The 19,427-nt window shown below is 42.2% G+C and overlaps 1 protein-coding gene across 6 annotated transcripts in view; it reads left to right on the forward strand.

The window, feature by feature from the left end:
• Window positions 1–19,427, forward strand: part of TAX1BP1 (Tax1 binding protein 1) — a 638,481-nt gene that overhangs the window by 429,176 nt on the left and 189,878 nt on the right. For 4 of the 6 annotated variants that reach the window (XM_069211447.1, XM_069211444.1, XM_069211449.1 and 1 more), the window contains one exon: window positions 9,662–9,784. The exons of the other annotated variants lie outside the window; for them this stretch is intronic. In XM_069211447.1, coding sequence (XP_069067548.1) covers window positions 9,662–9,784 — 123 coding nt within the window. The remainder of the gene's footprint in view (window positions 1–9,661; window positions 9,785–19,427) is intronic. 6 annotated transcript variants of the gene reach the window in all.

The raw sequence follows: 19,427 nt of genomic DNA on the forward strand, positions 1-19,427 counted from the left end.
TAGATTCAAAGAAAGAAATCTGAAGTCTGCTCAAAGAAGTGAAGGAATTGCTGGAAAAGAGAGTAATAGAGAAGGTCCCCAAAACAGAGCTCAGCAAATGAAATTAGTCAACATATTTCCTAATGCCTAAGATAAACGGATTCCTACAACCAGTAGGAGATCTCATGTTCGTAAACAAGTTTATGAAAATACAAAGATTCATGATAGACAACTTTACAGGAGGATATCCCACAACTGCAATTGCAAAAATTAGATTGCATGGCAACGGTAGATCTGAACGACGCTTACCTGCACATCCCAATGAATGCACAGCACAAAAAATACCTGAGATTCATGGTAAACAAAACCTATTATCAGTTCACAGGCTGGATTTTGTGATAAAATGAGCTCTAAGGGTCTTCACAGAATGCCGAGCAGCAATAGCAGCTCATCTCAGAAGACAAAAGGATACATGTCTACCTTTACCTAGATGACTGGATGCAAAAAGTACCAGGAACAGGTAATAACATTATTCACACTGGGTTTCTCGATAAAACTAGAAAAATTTCACCAATACCGGAACTGGAAAATATGTTTTTGGGAGCAAGGATCAACTCGATACAGGGGAAAGTATATCGCAGCGAGAAGAGAATTCAGGCTCTGTTGCAAGAAATTCACCTTTACCAGAAGGGGCAAGCTCCGACAGTGAGGGCTATGGGGAAAATGTTAGGGAAGATGGCATCATTCATTCCTTTAATTCCATATCCGAGATTGCATATGAGACCAATTCAAGAATGGCTACCGAATCAATAGTCCCAGGCCACAGGGAGTTTGGAGGATCTAGTGGTTGTTACCCAGAAAGTACTGTAGGAAATGACACAGAGGAAAACATCTCACATAACGCAAGGAAGAACAACGCTTCAAAAGTAACCATTACAACAGATGCCTCTGATATGGGATGGGAAGCGCACATGAGCGTGCTCAAAGTACAAGGAGTCTGGAAGGAACAGGATTCTGTAAAGCCTATCAATATCCTGGAACTAAATACAGTGTTTCCAGCCTTCAAAGCATTTCAGAAAGAGGTGTTCAGCAAAACAATATTGGTTCACACAGACAATACTACAGCACTGTTTTTATATCAACATGCAAAGGGGACTCAATCCTTTGCTTTATCGAAGCTTGCTCAAGAAATCTGTAAGTGGGCAATTCAGAGTAGAATAGAGATAGCAGCAGTTCATCTACCAGGCAAGGGCAATATTCAAGCTTGAGCAAACAAAATGCAACATGCTCTCACAAATGGGAGATCAGTCAGGAAGTGCTTGACAAGGGCTACAGAAATTGGGGAACACCAAAGATAAACTTATTCGCAACTCCAGAGCACTCACAGTGCCAACACTTTACATCCAGGCAACCATTTCACAAATCATTAAAGAATGTCCTGTTGATAGATTGGTCAGGGACATTTGTGTATGCCTTTTCCCTAATACCACTTATACACAAAGTTACCAGCAATTGCAGGAGAAGCAAGATGACATTAATAATAGTGGTCTCACAATGGGCAAGACAGACAGGTTTTTCAGAACTCATAAAAATGGCAAAGGGGGATGTTCTTGAACTACCAACACAACCCGACTTGTGGTCACTGGAACAAGGAAGGGTACTACACCCAGAAGCAGAGTCTTTCAGGCTGACAGCTTGGCTCCTGAAGACTTAGAGTTCAGTCGTCTAAAACTGCCAGAGAACACAATGGCAGTCCTCATAGAGGCACGGAGGCTAACTACAAGGAAATGTTACATCACAGTATGGAAACGATACTTCTTATGGTATCTAAAAAATGGTTTGTCAAAGAAAAACGCAAGGGAAACGGCAGTGGTGAAATATCGAAACACATTCTAAATTACAAGTTAACTTATGCATCTTTAAAAGTACACTTAGTGGTAGTAGTGGCCTACACAAGAGATCACATAGGTGGAAGCTTTTTCACAGCTCCAGTAGCCAAAGGTTTTTAGAAGGGCTAAAAGAATAGCATCACCAAGGAAAGTACCCGCACTCACATGAAACCCGAATGTGGTACTAACTCGTTTGATGAAAATGCCCTTTGAACCTCTACATAAATCCTCCCTAAAATGCTCATATTGAAGACCTCCTTTTTGGCCGCCATAACATTCCCTTCTCAGAGTGAGTGAAATACAAGCACTCAGAATCCAAGATGGAATAGTTTGTTACCTGTAATTCCAGTTCTCTTGTAGAGGATTTTCCATTATAGTCAAAAGCACTTAATAGTCCCGCCCACGTGTGGGGACCCCGGAGGATTTTTTCATACTATATCCTCTTTAGTGGAAATGTTCGCCTTTCTTCGGGAAGGCCTGCACAGTCACTTGAGAGAGAAAGGTATTATGCAGCCTATAGGGCTGGGCTGCAATGGCCTCAAAACTTCATCTTTAGTTTAAAAAAAAAAAAGGGGCCAAGAGATTATATCTATATATCATTTGATGTTGTTTTAGAAAAACAGCATACATGTCTTACACAGACCCTTTTTTGGAGTAACCAAGATGAAGCAACCTAGGACAAGGTAGCCCCATAGGCTGCCATTATATGAGTGAAAATAGAGAGACCACTAGTATCCCATCCTGCTGAGCAGGTGACATTTGCTTCAGTTCTTTTTTTAAGGCAATATGTGTGTGATGACACTTTTAGAGTATTGATGAACTTTGTCCAGTCCACCGGGGAGGAGGGGAGGACTGCTTATGACTATAATGGAAATTCCCCTACAAGAGAACAGGAGTTACAGGTAAGAAACCATTCCTTCTCTTGTAGGGGATTTCCATTTTATAGTCATAAGCACTGAATAGAGTAGCAAGCCCATCCCTGCCTGAGGGGGTGGAGAGGACAAGAAACAATGCTCTTTTAAGCAAAAAGATTCCTAAGGGAGGTCGGTCCTACTTGAGCTTTGGCATCTGAATCAAAGCAGTAGTGCTTGGTAAATGTGTGGATAGGTCTTCAGGTGTCTAATTTGCAAACCTCTCGGATAGGGATATTTTTTTTATTAAAGCATTTGTAGCTGCTTTGCCCCTTGTGGAGTGTGTTTTAGGCTTAGTTGATATTGTTTTATTAGCCTTTTGATAACATAAGAGAATGCAAGAAACAATCCAGTGGGAGATGGACTGTTTAGAAGAGGCCAAAGCTGACAAACCGGACCATAGTTGATACACAGCTGGTTCGATGTACGAATGTCTCGTGTCTTGTCTAGGTCAAATTTTAAAACTTTTCTTACATCCAGGGTATGGAGAGATATTTCCCCTGGAGTAGAGGGATTCTAGAAAAAGGTTGGAAGAGATATGGTATGATTAAATGAAAATTTGAAATAACCTTGGGAAGAAATTTAATCTGACTTCCCATAACCACTTTTTTGGAGTGGAAGACTGTATATGGTTCACGAGAACAGAGAGCTTGGATTTTACTGACCTTGTGAGCTGACGTTAGTGCTACAAGGAAAGCTGTTTTCCAGAAGAGGTGTTTCAAGGATGCTCATGCATGAACAAAAGGATCATTCATGAGACGAGAGAGTACAATATTAAGCTCCCAGGGAGGTGGGGGACAGCTAATGGGAGAAAAAAGCTTTTTCAAACCTTCTAGAAAATCCTTGACTGGGAGTTTGAAAAAAGGTTTGTGAAGGACATTTTCTGTAGGCACTAAGGGCTGCCAGGTGAACCTATTTTATAGAGGAAAACTACAAGCCAGATGGAGCAAGAATGGCAGTATGACTTCCTCCTGGCAAGACATGGGGTCCACGTTCTTGGAGGAACACCAAATGCAAAATCTCTTCCACTTGAAGGGCATTTATGCAGAACTGGTGGAAGGCCACTTAGCCTCTTTGAGGATTTCCATGCATTCCTTTGGCATAGTCAAGTGTCCATACTGTACTATCTCAGGAGCCATGCCGCCAACTTCAAGGAGGAGAGTTTGGGGCGGAGTATCTGTCCTTGGAACTTGGTCAGGAGGTCTTTCCTGCATGGCAGCCTGAGATGTTGATGAATGGACCTGTGAAGGTGGTCTGGGAACCACCATTCACATAGCAACTCTGGAGCTATTAGGATCATCTTGCTTCTCGAGTAGGACAGCTTGATGAGAACTGCTGGTATTAGGGGAATGAGTGGAAAAGCGTAAAGAAATTTGCTGGACCAGTCGATCCATAGGGAATTCCCCAGCATCCCTGGTTGGTAATACCTTGAGGCAAAACTTTGCCTTTTTTTGTTGTCTGTGGTGGCGAACAGGTCGATGGAAGGTTTACCCCACAGAGGAAATAAGTTGTGAATGACATCTTCGTGCGAAACCCAGTGATGACTTTCTTGCAGAATCCCGTTGAGTCTGCCTGAGCATTCTGCACACCTTGAAGATGCATAGCGATGATATTTAGATTCCTGGCTATGAGCCATTTCCGTATTGTTTGGGCTTTGTGAAAAGCAGTCTGGACCTCATCCCTCCCTGCTTTTTGAGTTATCACATGGCAGTCGTATTGTCTGTTTGTACAAGCAAGGAGTTGGCTTTGAAGGACAGATGAAACTCTTAGCGCTAGATGGACTGTGTGTAGCTCCAGAAGGTTGATGTGGAATGAGGACTCTCTCTGACCATGTTCCCTGGATCTGGATGTTGTCCATGTGAGCTCCCAGGTTAGAAGTGAGGCGTCAGTCACTATTGTTTTTGTAGGAACCTTCTTAGGAAAAGGCATCCCCGAAGCAGCTTCATTGGAGAGCACCACTACTTCAGGGACCGCTTTGCATGACATGATATTATCCTGTCCTCCAGTTGCCTGTGAGCTGGTCCCACTGGTCCTCGAGACATTCCTGCAAAGGTTGCATGTGGCGATGAGCATTCAGTGGAAGACGCCAGATGTCATCGATCCTAGAAGAGAGGATATTTTTCTTACTGTTAGACGGCAAGCTGTCATGAGAAAGTGACATTTCCGAAGGATCGATAAACGTCTCTCCTCCGAAGGATACACTCTTTCCTGTAATATGTCAATGGTCGCTCCCAGGTAGTGCCAAATCTGAACCGGGACAGAATTTGACTTGCTGAGATGTACTTTTAGGCCTAATCTTTTGAGGAGACTGCAAGTCCAGGTGTAGTGAAGCTGAGCTTCTTGAGACGTGGACGCCTTGATCAGCCAATTGTCACGGTAGGGGTAGACGAAGATTTTGTTTTTCCTCAGATGGGCAGCCACCACTAGCATGCACTTCGAGAATTTTCTGGGTGCTGGCTTGAGGCAAAATGGAAGGACTTTGTACTAGTAGTGGTCTCGACTTGCTACAACCCTGAAGAACTTGTGGTGCTTTATGGCAATTGGAATGTGAAGGTATGCGTCTTGAAGGTCTATGAAACACAGCCAATCCCCTTGGTGTAATTGGGGATAAATTTGGTGTAAAGACCGCTTCTGAAACATTTTGCGCTAAATCCACTTGTTAACTGTTTTGAATTTTGTCCCATTCTGTTGGGAATGGGTCTGAATTAGTTCTTATCTTTCTTCTTGACAAGAAAGTACCTGGAATAGATTCCATTTCCTCATTGGAGAGGACAAACGGGCCCCCACCGCCTGCTTCTGTAAGAGGATGTTTACCTCCACGTGTAACTGAGATTTATTTCGGCAGAATGGACGGTAGGGGGCACCTTGACCTATTTTGGTGCCGACTTGAGTGATGGCTTTACCTGGACCTTGATCTGGGAGTGTCCTGTCGTTACAGGAGTGGTGCCTGTGAAGGAGGCACATTCGGTGTTGGCTGAGGAGGTATTGGCTGAGGAGGAGGAGGGAGTAGAAGGAGGAGAAGGAGGGAGGAAGGGAGGAGGGAGGAGGGAGAGGAGGATCAACCCTTCAGAATCAGGAGAGGAATAAATGCGTCTCCTCTTTTTCCTTGCCTCCTGTAATGTTACATATGTTACATATGGATATGGTGAATGACTCCTCAATGTCTATCTTCTATGCCCGACGGCGATCTACTCATTGATGATGATCAGCGGCATCTCGACTGTAATGTTGCCCTCAGCAGTGATCTATGACGGCATGTCGATGGGGACCTTGACGTCGAGTGATGACATTGTGGTGTAGCTGTATTTCTCAATGTCGAACGAGGCCTGTGTGTCAATTCGTCATGACTGTGTTGTTCTTCGCTGCTTCCTTGATGTCAACCCTGCTGCTGACAGCTAATAATATCCATTGCGAACAATATTCTGGTTTGAGGGTAGTAAAACGGAGCAAACAATGTCTGTGGAGAGCGACTCCATGGCAATAACTTGATTGGATACCATCAAGCCTTCATTTACGATTTCCACAAAATCCTCTCTTATCTCTGGGGAGATGCTCGTACCCCTCATCGATGTTGACCCTCTCGACATCGACCGGGACCGGTGTGTTTTCTGCACTGTGGTTTCTTTCTGGAAGTAAGAGGGACAGCTGACGGGGCCTTGGTAGATGACTGATCCTCTCCTCACCCTGAGGTCCCACCTTCAGATGAAGCTTGCTGTCTTCGCCACTCCTCAGTACCATATAGTCAGATTTTCTTCCTGTCTCTCAGGGTTCATCTAGAAAAAGTCTTGCCGTTTTGGCAAGACTCAGGAACATGACTTGAGGGAAGGCAATCATACAGACTTCGTGGGAGTCTGTTTTGACCTTCTTTCTTCCACAGGCAGGAAACTTGTCAAACAAGGATGACATTTTGTTTGACTAAAAAATGTGACTTTTCAGTCAGAAAAATAAAGAAACTCCTAGGGATAAATTAAAACTGCCGAGCAAAACAGTTGTCAACAAAATCTGTGAGGATTTTGTGGAGAAAAAAAAACTATGAAAAGGTCGAGTGTTCCAGGAAGCTGTCAGCAGGAGCCGTAAAAAAGACCTGAAGCAACTGTCACCTGCTCAGCATGATGGCATACTGGTGGTCTCTCGCTTCTTAAAGACACATGCTCTATTTCCTCTCATAATGGCTGCCTTAGGGGCTACTTTGTTCTGGTTGCTTGATATCTCTGTTACTTAAAAAAGGGTTAGTGAAATACATTTATGCTGTATTTACTAAAACATCATCAAATTGTGTATAAATGTAATCTCTTGGGCCCTTTTTTGAATTTAAGATGAAGGTTTGAGGCCATTGTAGCCTATACCCATAGGCTACATAATAATTTTCTCTCTCTTAAGTGACTCTGCAGGCCTCTCCATTTAAGAGGATATATTATGAAGAAGTGGTTCCAATATACCCCACTCTTTTTCAGTTTACTCCACTCCACGTCAACCTCCACTGCAATTTATCCAACTCCTCTCTATTCTACCTCACTCTGTTCTAATATACCACACTCCATCACATTCAACCTCATTCTAATCTACTCCAGTCTACCCCACTCCAGTCTACCCGACTCCAGTCTACCCGACTCCAGTCTACCCGACTCCAGTCTACCCGACTCCAGTCTACCCCACTCCACTCTACCCCACTCCACTCTACCCCACTCCACTCTACCCCACTCCACTCTACCCCACTCCACTCTATCTCACTTCACTCTACCTCACTTCACTCTACCACATGCCACTCCACCCCAATCTACCCTACTACAATCCATCCCTCCCCAGTCTACCCCCACTCCACTCCTGACTACTCTAGTCCAATCTACCCCCATCCAAACTTCTCACTCCATTCCAATTTACCCTACTCTAAGCCACCCAAGCTACCCCACCCTAATCTACACCATTACACTCTACTCCAGTCTACCCCACTCCACTGTTCCCGAATCTATTTACTTCCACTCAGCTCCGCTCCACCACATTCTTCCCCACTCCAAGTTACACACTTCAATACACCCAGTCTACCCCTACTCCACTCTGTCCCAAACTACCCCACTCCATTCCACTCCACCCAATATACCCCACTCCATTTCACTCTAATCTACCGCATGCCACTTAAATTTTCCTCACTCCAGTCCAGTCTAACCCACTCCAAGCTACCCTACTCCACTCCACCTCAAACCACCCAACTCCAGTCTACCCCGCTCTAATCTACCCCACTCCAATCTACCTAAATCTACCCCACTCCAAAATGTCCCACTCCTATCTCACTGCAATCTACCTCACCTCAGCCTACCCCACTCCACTCATCTACCCACTCCAATCTGCTTCTCTCCACTCTACTCCAACCTACCCCACTCCAGTTTAATCCTCTCTCCTTCAGTCAGCCCCACTTCACTCCAGTCTACCCTACTCCAGTCTTTCCCACTCCACCCCAATCTACCCCAATCCACTGCACTCTACCCAAATCTAACCCACTCCACTTCAATTCAATCTACCACACTCTACTCAAATCTGCCCCACAGCACTCCATCCTAACCCCCTCCACCACAGTCCGCCCCACCCCAATCTACTCTAATCTTCCCTCACTCAGTCCTCCCCACCCCAATCTGCCCCACTCCAATCTACTCCACTCCAATCGACTGTACCCCATTCTACTCAACTTCACCCCACTCCATCCCACCCTGCTGCAATCTAACCTACTCTACCCCAACCCTATCTGTCCCACCCCATCTACCCCACTCCAATCACCCCTCTTCAATCTGCCTCACTCCAGTCTACCCCACTCCATTTCAGTCTACCGCACTCCACATTAATCTACCCTACTACACTCTGCTCTTCCCCAGTTCCTTACTCCACTCTCGACTCCACTGCAGTTTTTTCAATTGCACTTATCCCCACTCTAATCTACTCCACTTTAATTCACCCACTCCAATCCACCCAATCTACCCCACTCCACTCTCCCCAAGTCTACAACACACCATTCTACTCTACTCAATCTACCCCACTCCAAATCATACTGCCACATGCCTCTCAAATCTACCCCACTCCAGTCCAATATAACCCACTTCACCCAAATCCACCCCACTCCAGGCTCCCTTACCCCACTCCACCCTATTCCAGTCTACTCTGCTCCAATCTACCCAACCTGTCCATTCTACCCCACAGCACTCCATCCACCTCCACTCAATCCACCCCACTCAAATCTACAGCTATCTATCCCACTCCTGTATATATCACTCTAATCTTCCCCACTCATCCCTAATCTACCCCATTCCACTCTAATCTATCCCATTCTAGTGTACCCCACTCCAGTCTACCCCAGTCCACAGCTCTCCACTCTTCCCCACTCTACCCCACTACACTCAAATCTACCTCAGTATATCCCAGTCCAGTCTATCCCATTCCACTCCAGTCTGCCTCACTCCACCCCAATTCCATCTACTCCACTAATCTACCCGTCTTCCACACTCCAATCTACCACAATCCACCCCATCCCATTCTTCCATTCCAATCCACCCAACTCCCACACTACAGTGTACCCCAACCACCTCAATCCTTACTACCTTCACCTTGTGCCAATTTACCCCACTCCACTCTACCCCGATCTACCCTGTTCCACTCTACCTCAGTCTGCCCCAATCCAATCTACAGGACTCAACCCCATTAACTTTTAGCCATGCCGAACGGCAGTCACACTGGTGTACAACAGTGCTAAAACACAATTACATGGGCGAGACCCATTGGCTTTGCCATTGATTGTGTTTGTTTCTAATACTCATAGGTAACAAGGTTGAGACTGTGAAGTCTACCGTCCTAAGGCTTCTAGTGATTAACTTTGTGGTTTAATGTATACTTTATTAGGAGGTGAAGACAAAATGCAGTGGGTATGCCGATGAGCTGGCTGAGGTGGAGTTGAAATGGAAAGAACAAATGAAAATTACTGAGACCTTAAAAGTGCAGTTAGAGGTACTTCAAGACAGTAAGGTATGTGGGTTGATTACTTTTATTAGCTGGATATTAAAAAGGTAAAGATGTTTGAATTTTCTTTGTATGTATTAGCTTTCTGTTTAGCCTGAGAAGCTTGAAATAACACATTCATCTAGTTTCCAGGAACGTCATAAAGCATTTCCCGCATTTGTGCTTTTGTATACTTCTAAGTCACAATATTGAGGTCAGCTGGTTATCTTAAATATTTTTGTACCAAACATCTCATTTTGAGAATTCAGAATGCAATAAAGTGTTGAATTGCTTTTGTCATAAACAGTGGACCGCATGGGAGTTTTTTTCTATAATTTGTTTTGTTTGGAAGCTACATTATACCACATTAGCTCTCATTGTGATGGTGGTGAAGTCACAGTTTTTTTCATCAAGTTCATGATTGATTTCTGTGATGGCTGACACATTTCTGGAGCTAAAAATGTTTAACAGATCGAGATTATTTACAGTAGCAAAGGGTATAATTCTTCCAGAGCTAGGTGTTGCAGTGCTTTCTATGGGAATTCTATAGGAATCTAGCTAGAGAGAGCTTTAACTAGTAATAACCTTCTGTTACCGATACTTTACCATATGGGAGTAATTATCTCCCACCTTAAACTGTAAGCTGTTTTGTTGCATCTTTCTACCTGCTCTTGTTTTATATGAAAGACTCACTTGTGTCTTCAAATTGCACTGCGTCATCCCACAATCATTTATTAATCCTCTACATGCATGCTGTTAGCAAATCATTTCAAAATAATTTTTAATGCTTCATGCATTTTTTACTTTTTATTTTGTCAGTGTTCAAGCAGGAGGTTACCCCTAAAATAGCCTTCTTTTGCCTTTTATGCAGCAATGGCTAACCCCAAAATAAACGCTCCAAAGTCCTGGTCTTGCAAACTTTTGGATGACTATCTACTTTTGGCCCCTACAATGAAGGTCAAAAATGGACTTTCATGATCTATGTATGAAGTGGTTTTGGATCCATCCTGACTGGGAAAAAAACTGCAAAGCCCATTAAATATGACTTTAAAGGCTTGGTTCTCAAGTGAAAGAAAACCTTGATAGCAACTACCTAAAAGTCAAGGCTATGAAGAAAACTTAAGATCCTCCTCCTGCTCCCCTCCCTTACTACGCCTACTCTTTCCTCCTTCTTTCTCCCTCCTCCTTTTCCTCACTCTTCCTCATCTTTCCTTCCTCCCTCCCTCCTTCCTTCCTGCCCACTACTTCCTTCCTTTTTGCTACCCCCTTCATTCCTTTCTTCCTGTACCTTCCTCCTCTCCCTATTTCTTTTTTTCTTCTTTGCTGCTTCCCTTCCTGGAAAAGAGGAAACATGCCCAGCTACTCAGGGAGAAGGCATGTTTCTTGCTACACACATTTATTTTTGGTTTTTAGAAACAAATGTCTACACGTTGACAGATTTGTTTGTGAAACAAAAAAGAAATACAGAGCAGCAAAGAACTCAGAATATAGTGGGCTATCCACTGCCAGGCTGGTGGTGTGGGACCGTTGCTTCCTAAGCACATTGGCGGGCCACATACTATATTCTAAATGATCAAGTTAACATATTCAAAAGTGCTAATGTTTATGAATCTTTTCCTCCTCACTGGTTCCGAAGTTAAATAGTGGATGTCTACGTTTATTTGTTTCACTGTCTACAAAACATTTCATAAGCTATACATGTGTAGTGCTAGCCTCCATGTCTTGTCATTAAATATTTTTTTATTGAACCACAGGCTCTTTAATGTGTGTTGGGAAAAATAATCTACTCAGAGCTTGTTATGTTTTATTCCATTTTGATTCTATCAACACCTGCAATCGAGGGGGTTGCTGTTTTTAAATCAGGAGCTAAAGTAATAATACAGGGTGTGTGCTGAAACTACTCAGCTAGATAAGTATTCTATTCGGGTGAATTCCAGGCTTATTTTTTTTAAATATTTTCTTTGTATTTGAAACTAGTGGCAGTTGGTGAATTTTAAAAGTGGTTGGACATAAAAGGCTTTAGCACACTGCAACCTAATTTCATTCTCAACTTTTCCTAGAGGAATGCTCCACCACCACCAGTTAAAAACTTGAAAGAACACTTAAATAACTGAATGGTCTATTAGGAACCCTAGCTTGGTTGTGAGGTTCCACCCTCCAAGCACTTTGAAAACATTATGGTAAAAATTATTTACTTCTTTTTCGGTCACAATTAACTTTTCTCGAGGTTTTGGATCTTTCATGCATTCACATCCTTGAATCATCCCTGTTGTCAAGATGCAAGTCTTACGGTACCTTTCAAAGCAGGAGAAGTAGTATACACAGTTTACAATGACAAAGGTATTGACTTAATTAGCTTCTCAGCGTCATTTGTGAAGAAACAAACTCTAGCTAATGAGCCGATTGCACCCTTTAAAACACTCAGAGCAGAGGCATCTTCCCTCAGATTATCTACTGCATGTTTGAATGGGAGTCTCCCTGCCCTCTGCTCAGTTTCTTCAGCTTATAAACAGATTTGGTTTATCCAGATTACTTCTGCTGTTTCACTTTTCAACACCTGACACTAACTTGTCAGAACCCTTGAAGAAAGGGCTCTTTAACCTTGTGATACATGTGGAAACAAGAGGTTGGACACGGAAGTGCTTCATAAGGAGTGTACAAACTGTCTTCATCCTACCCACAAGGCAAAATCTGTACAACTGTTTTTTTCTAAAACTCTCTAAGATATAGAGGGGAGGCTGTTATTATGTTTTCAGAAACTTATGTCTAAAACAACTGTTGTTTCTGAGGAAGACCACAGTGAGGATTCTGTTACTTCACAAGAAAAGTCGAGGAAAAGAGAGTTCAGGCCAGGGGTCACCAGAGGTAGAGGAGGGCCTTCAAAAAGGCACACCCTGAGAAAAGAGGGCAAACTTATTCTCGGAGGGCGCTTTATTGGAGCCTTCGACTTTTTCAGCCTTGGCTTTACACACTGCCAAATCCTCAAAGCCAGTCATGACCAAATCAAAACTGTCAATGAAAGTCTCGCCGAAAACGACACTGCCGTCAAAAACATAGTTGATAGCTGTGACAACGACAACATTAACTACTACAGCCACGTCGACGACCTCTCATTGACGACCATCTTGCCAGTACTGTTGACTATGACACCATCAGTGCAAACCTAGTTGACAAGACTGTCGACAGCACAATCGGCAGAGAAGACAAAGTCGTCAACAGCAAAACCGCCGATGAAGAAACTTTCATGTTGCGCCTTACACCGAAATTGACAACGACCTCTTCGACGATGCCATCAATGATGACCAAGCCTGTACAGACTATTTTGCTCCCAGAACATAGCACCTAGCAAAGTGTCACCCTTGCTACCAAGCCATTTATTGGATGGGGAAGAGTGTGATGAATGTGATATTGGACCTTGTGGTACAGCTCATAGTCCTTTGGAGTTTAATGTTAAGTACCAGGACGAAGAGGATGAAGGGTGCTATTATGAAAATGACTATTAGAGGCAACAATATATAGAAAAGCCTAGGCAATGTGTGGAGCAACTTCACCAATTCGCTCTCCTCCAACACCTGAGGGCGTGGTTCAGGTTCCTGTAGCCGTGGTACAAGATCTGCAAGGCATGTTGCAGGACTATTATAAACGCTTTCCTATGCCTCCTGGAACAACATTTTTACCAGTTCATCCATAACCTTATGCACCAAGGTCCCAAACCTATTCCACCACCTGCCACTCCAATAATGACCTCAGTATCTAATATTGCCTGGCCTCCTGGGAGCAGTCCATGTTCCTCAGATGATGATAGACAAAAGGATTAAATTCATGATACTCAAATTTATAGCTAACGTATGGGACGATTACCTCATCCCAACACCTTCACCTGATTGCTTCCTCTATGATTTTTAAGAACAGTCTAGGAAAACTGATAGAGCAATCCCAGTTGTAGATTATATCTGGGAGGATGGAATTAAAATTATGAAAACTGCTGCCAAAGTCAGAGCAGTTTAGCCATGAATCGATAAAAGTACAAAGCTCCTGAAGTCCCGCCTGCATGTCTGGTTCAGTATCCAAAACCAGATTCTGTCATCACACAGGCTGCCCAGCGCCGGTCACCTTTCCACACCAGTTTCAAACCCCAGGGACAAAGAAGGCAGCTGTCTTGATAACATTGGTAAGAGGTTCTCAACTATGTCAGACAGCTGCACGTGCAGCACATTCGCTGGTAATTCTGGGAAGATATGACCTCCAAATATGGTTGGATAGCGTCATAAATCTTGATTTCCTGCTGGAAGACAAGAAAGCACAAGCAAAAAACATTCTACAGGAAGGAGAAGATTTGCGTCGGAAATCATAGATTGTGCTATGGACATAGCTTCAATAGGATTCCGACAGATCGCTGAATCAGCTGTTATTCAGTGTCAAGGATGGGTAAAGGCCACAGCATTTCGACCTGAGGGGCAAACTAAGAATTTAGATATTCCAGATGATGGCAAAGCTTTGTTTGGCAAGCATGTTGACGACGCCTTACAAATAATCAAGGCTGACACTGCTAGATCTATGGACACTTTACAGTTCCATAAAACACCTATTCATGCAGCCTGTGAAAAAAGACACTTAATCTTATTGAGGGAAATACCAAAGGTGGTATGCATACTAACCTTTTCGGCACCCTTTTCTGTTTACCTACCAGTAGCACCAACCATACTAAGCAGTCCACACCAGCAAGAGACAAAAGCAGGAAGCAATGATGACATTATAGTGCCGGTTACACCTCCTACAGCACACCACCCTGTGGGAGAAAAAAAATTGAAGTGTACCCACCGATGGCGGAAGATCATAACGGACAAATGGGTCCTGAATCTCATCACACAGGGGTGTGGAATTTAATAAAATCTACTTGTCCGAGGGACAGGTTGCTTCATAAATCTACTTGTCTTATAAAATATCTTTTTGTCCTGTAAAAAAATCTATTTGTCCCTTTGGTGCCATGTAGTGCTGACACACATTATGGCAGCAGTCTCATTATATAAGAGTTCTGATAATAGCCTCTGAGTATGCCATGGCTAATACCATAGTAGGGCTTGAATACTAGCAGTTTCCTTATTTTGATACCGTTCTGCAGATCTATATACTGGGGCTGGAGGAAGCAGTAAGCAAAAGTTCCAAGATTGGCATGTGTTTGAGTCTGTGCAAACCTACTATCTTGCATTTTTTTAAGATTTTCACCAGCTTCTCTCTAATCTTTTCCCATACTGAGAAAGGCTGGAAATTTACTCTTGACTAGGGCAGAAGTAGACGTTCTACCAGGGTTGGGAAAAAAGCGGTTGGAGGGAAAATGAATTTGTAAACAATCAATAGATTTTTGCCTGAGCAAATCTAAATGTGCACATTTGCTCATGCTGTAATACAGTTCACAAATATTTTCTAGGAGTACGATTTCCCAGTTTTCTTCTGTAACTTCTTGCGAATTCATGAAAGCCATAATTCTGCACTAATGCAAAGACCTATTCCTTTCTTGCACTTTTGTGACTTTCTTTAAGAACTGGGCCTCTAATTAGGTCTGGCATTAACTAAGACCTTTTGTTTTTATTAAAATTCTATTTCTCTCTTGATCCATCTATCAGGCTTTACTGTGAGTGATAGATAATATTCTGCTCTTTCACAAAGACGATATTGGTACACAAAGTAGTTTTGTTCAGTGCCAGGAACTAAAATGGCAATTTGTGCTTTTTGAGAAAAAGCCAAACATGTATATATATTTTTGCTTTTGCCAATGCTTGTTACAATGGTGAGGGTCTGGCAGCTCCCACAACAAAGTTTTACAAAAGCCATGTCAGAACAAGATACGCATTGACAAAATCAAAAGACTGACCACCAATTTCCGATCAGTTGGCTTTGCCAATGCTTGTTTGTTTTCATGTTTCCCATAACTTGCTCAAACTGGTCACACCAGTTTTCCATTATGAATATTTTTTGGAAATACTAGCATGCATCAACACGTTTTACTAGATGATCCATATTAAGGTACACTCTTAAAGAGTATAGTAAAACATATTTTTTTTTATATTACAAATTCTCAATCTGTATGTATATGTTTCTCTCAGGAAAAAAAACTCAAAATCCAAATCCAAATTCACATGTCATAATTAAGTTCAATATTGTAGCATCTTTAAGTACAACACTCCAGTCCTTTAGTGTGGTTCAGACAATTTTTCAATTTAATTCAGCCAAACAAAACTCCAGTCCTTCTGTATGTTCCAGATATTTCTCTCATATGTATCACAATTGGATAGCTCTCATCATCATGTTTAAGGGCTCCTAAATGTTCACTGATTCTAATCCTGAGGGGGCGAATCGTGCTCCCCACATAGATGCAGTCACATTTGCACATTATAATGTATACAACAAAAGTTGTGTTACAATTGATATTTGATTAAATTTCAAATAAACGATATACAGCACTGTCAAAACCCTTCTTGCCATGACATGCCCACCTACATTGTCCACACTTGAAGAAACCTTTCTTGTAAACAGACAGGCAATTATCCTGTGACCGATGTGCCGGGGAACTAGGACTAAGAATATTTTTCAGAGATTTCCCTCTCCGGTATGTAATTTCAGGTCTATCTGAAAAGAAACCTCTACGGGTACTGTCTTAAGACAGAATTCCCCAATGCCTATTCATCGTCTTCCTTAAGGCAATAGAAGTTCTCGTATAGTCAGTTACCATTCTAACTTTGTTTATCATCTCTAACACCAAAGGTGGGAATGGGTTTTAATGTATCCTGCCTAGAAATCCTCATAACCCGCCGTTTTGCTCTTTCAAAATCACTTGTCTGATATCCTCTCAATTTAAACTGCTCACCCATGTCTCGAATACATTGTCTAAAATTCTGATCCTTGCTGCAGTTTTGTCTGGCCGTCACGATCTCCCCAAATAGTATTGACTCAATTTGGTGTATAGAAAGAGCACTTGAAGCATGTAAAATAGAATTACGAGAGGTTTGTTTCCGAAAAAGTCTACTCAGAATTTTGTCATCATCCATAAATAACTCTACATCCAGAAATTCAATCCTCTCATGAATGTATTGATAGGTCAATCTGACATTTGCTACATTGGAATTCAGATATTTGCAAAAGTCCAATAACTGTTCAGTACTGCCCATCCAAATCATGACAGTCAGTATAACGACCCCAATAAAATATATGTGCCTGCCACTGAATGAAGCCCAGTCCCCAGACCCACTTCTCCTCAAACCAACCCATAAACAGATTAGCATAGGATGGAGAAAATCTGGAGCCCATCGCCACACCCCGTTTCTGTCTAAACCATTCTTTACCAAATAGAAAGAAGTTGTTATCCAAAATCAGATCAATCATTTCAATCAGCATCTCAGTGTGTTCCCAAAGGCTCGCAGATCTTCTGATCTTCTGTTAAGGAAATAACGTACTGTTTGTAAGCACAGCTCATGTCTAGTGCGAGTATATAATGAAGCAACATCAAGTGTCACCATCAACATACCCGCCTCCCACTGTACATCAATCAATATGCTCAAAATGTGTTTTGGGTCTTTGATATATGATGGAAGGTTGTTAACCAGAGGCTGTAAAAATATATCAACATACTCTGATAGCTTCTCTGTTGGTCCCGAGATACCGGATACAATTGGCCTCCCCAGTGGAAAAGACAACTTTTAAAGAATTTTTGGAAGAGTGCACAGGCAAGGGAACCTCGGATAGTCTACTTTCAAATAAAAAAATGAATCGTCATCAAGTAGGCATTGTTGATGCCGTAGTTTCAATCTACTGTTAATCTTATTCGTCAGTTCCAGAACGGGATTATACGTTATAATCTCATAGCAATTCACATCACTCAATTGTGTGCAAATCTCCTTTTCGTAGTCCAACCTATTCATAACCACAATATTGCCCCCTTTGTAAGCCTGTCTAATTATGATACTCTCATCCTGCTGCAATGTCTTTAATGCTTGTTGTTCCCCATGACTTAAGTTGCTGATGGGTTTCTGGAACCTATCCTTAGACATGAATAAATTCAAATCTCTACACAACTTTTCATAAAATACCTCAATATTATTATTGCTTGATACCTTTGGTGTCACCTACATTTCCTTCTCAGACCACTGGTTGAATTTAAATCCGGTACTACATTTAGATTACTTAAAACCTGTGATAAAGTAGTAGGATCCTCCTCACACTCTGCGATCGATAACAGTGCTACATAATCATACATATCTTTAATCAACAAGCTATTGCATTCAAATCCTTGCATGATGGATATGGCAACCTTACTGTGAGTAAATAGGATTCATTTGAAAGTATCTTTTAATTTAGGATGTCTAACAAATTTGTAAAGATCTATTTTAATTTAACATAGGTCACCAAAACTAGCAGGGCAAAAACTTGGACTTTTAATTAAAAGTGATCTCATATCTGGTGAAAGATCTCTATCCGATAAATTGATCACATAATCAACCGTTCAGGGTTTATTTCTACCCCATCTTGTCCCATGATCTCGTCTTCATCCCACATCTTTCCTTGGGAATTTCTTCTTCTCTTACCCCTTATGGTCTTTCTGTATTTACCTTCCTTCTGTTCTGATCCCAATTGTTTTGTTTGACCCTCAGGATTTCTTGTAAAAAAAGTACTCCTATTGGTAGGTAATTTCCTAGTGCATTATTTTTCTGAACATTTCATTTTGAAATAATCATCTATCTTGCTTACAAGCTTCTTCAAACATTTGCATCTAATCAGAGAGCATGCTGGGAGCATTATACCCAGGCTCATTTTGATAAACGTTTCAAACGTGTGTGTACATTTTATTACTGAAACCACTGTCAGTTGTGGAGTCCGAGCTTACGACATTTGTTTGAAAGCGCTCACTCTAATAACAAAGGTTTTGCATTATTGAACCATAAATACAAGTTCAAACAGCATTAGCACATTGACATAAATATTACCTTAACTACAGACAGTTCCCTCCCCTTTAAACTGGCAGCCAAAGAGTTTGTGCTGCAGAGGGTTGGGCCTACCTGTCCCAAGGACAAAATAAACATGAAAACATGTTTCCTTTACTTAAACAATATGTCCTGTGCGTCTGGCTATAGGAATTCCACACCCCTGCATCACATATGGCCCTACTTTGGTGCTCACCCAGATTCTACCTACCACTCTACCACAACGAGTGCCTCCATTGCATCCCTAACTTCTCTGAAAGGAAGGGCTAGCTCTGCTAAGCAAGGGTGCCATTTAGAAGGTCCCGCACTTTTAAAAAGGAATGAGCTTTTACTCTAGTTTTTTCCTTGTCAAGAAGAAATCAGGAGAATGGTGCCCCCAAACTGGAAATCAGGAAACTGAACAAGTACTTGAAGAAGAAATCTTTTCATATGATCACCCTTCAAGAAATCCTGCACCTCCTCAATCACAGAGATTTAATGACCAGTTTAGATTCGTTGGGTGCCTATTTCCATATCCCTATCCATCCAAAACATTGCACACTTCTCTGATTCACTGTAGTCAGCACTCACTCTGAATTCAAAGTACTCCCATTTGGTCTCAGTTCTGCTTCCTGGATTTTTACAAAGTGTCTCTCCCCAGTGGCAGCCTGCTTATGACAAAAAGGCCTCCAGATTTTCCCATATCTTGATGACTG

The sequence above is a fragment of the Pleurodeles waltl genome, chromosome 10 (genome assembly GCF_031143425.1).
Source record: "Pleurodeles waltl isolate 20211129_DDA chromosome 10, aPleWal1.hap1.20221129, whole genome shotgun sequence".
Taxonomy (NCBI): domain Eukaryota; kingdom Metazoa; phylum Chordata; class Amphibia; order Caudata; family Salamandridae; genus Pleurodeles; species Pleurodeles waltl.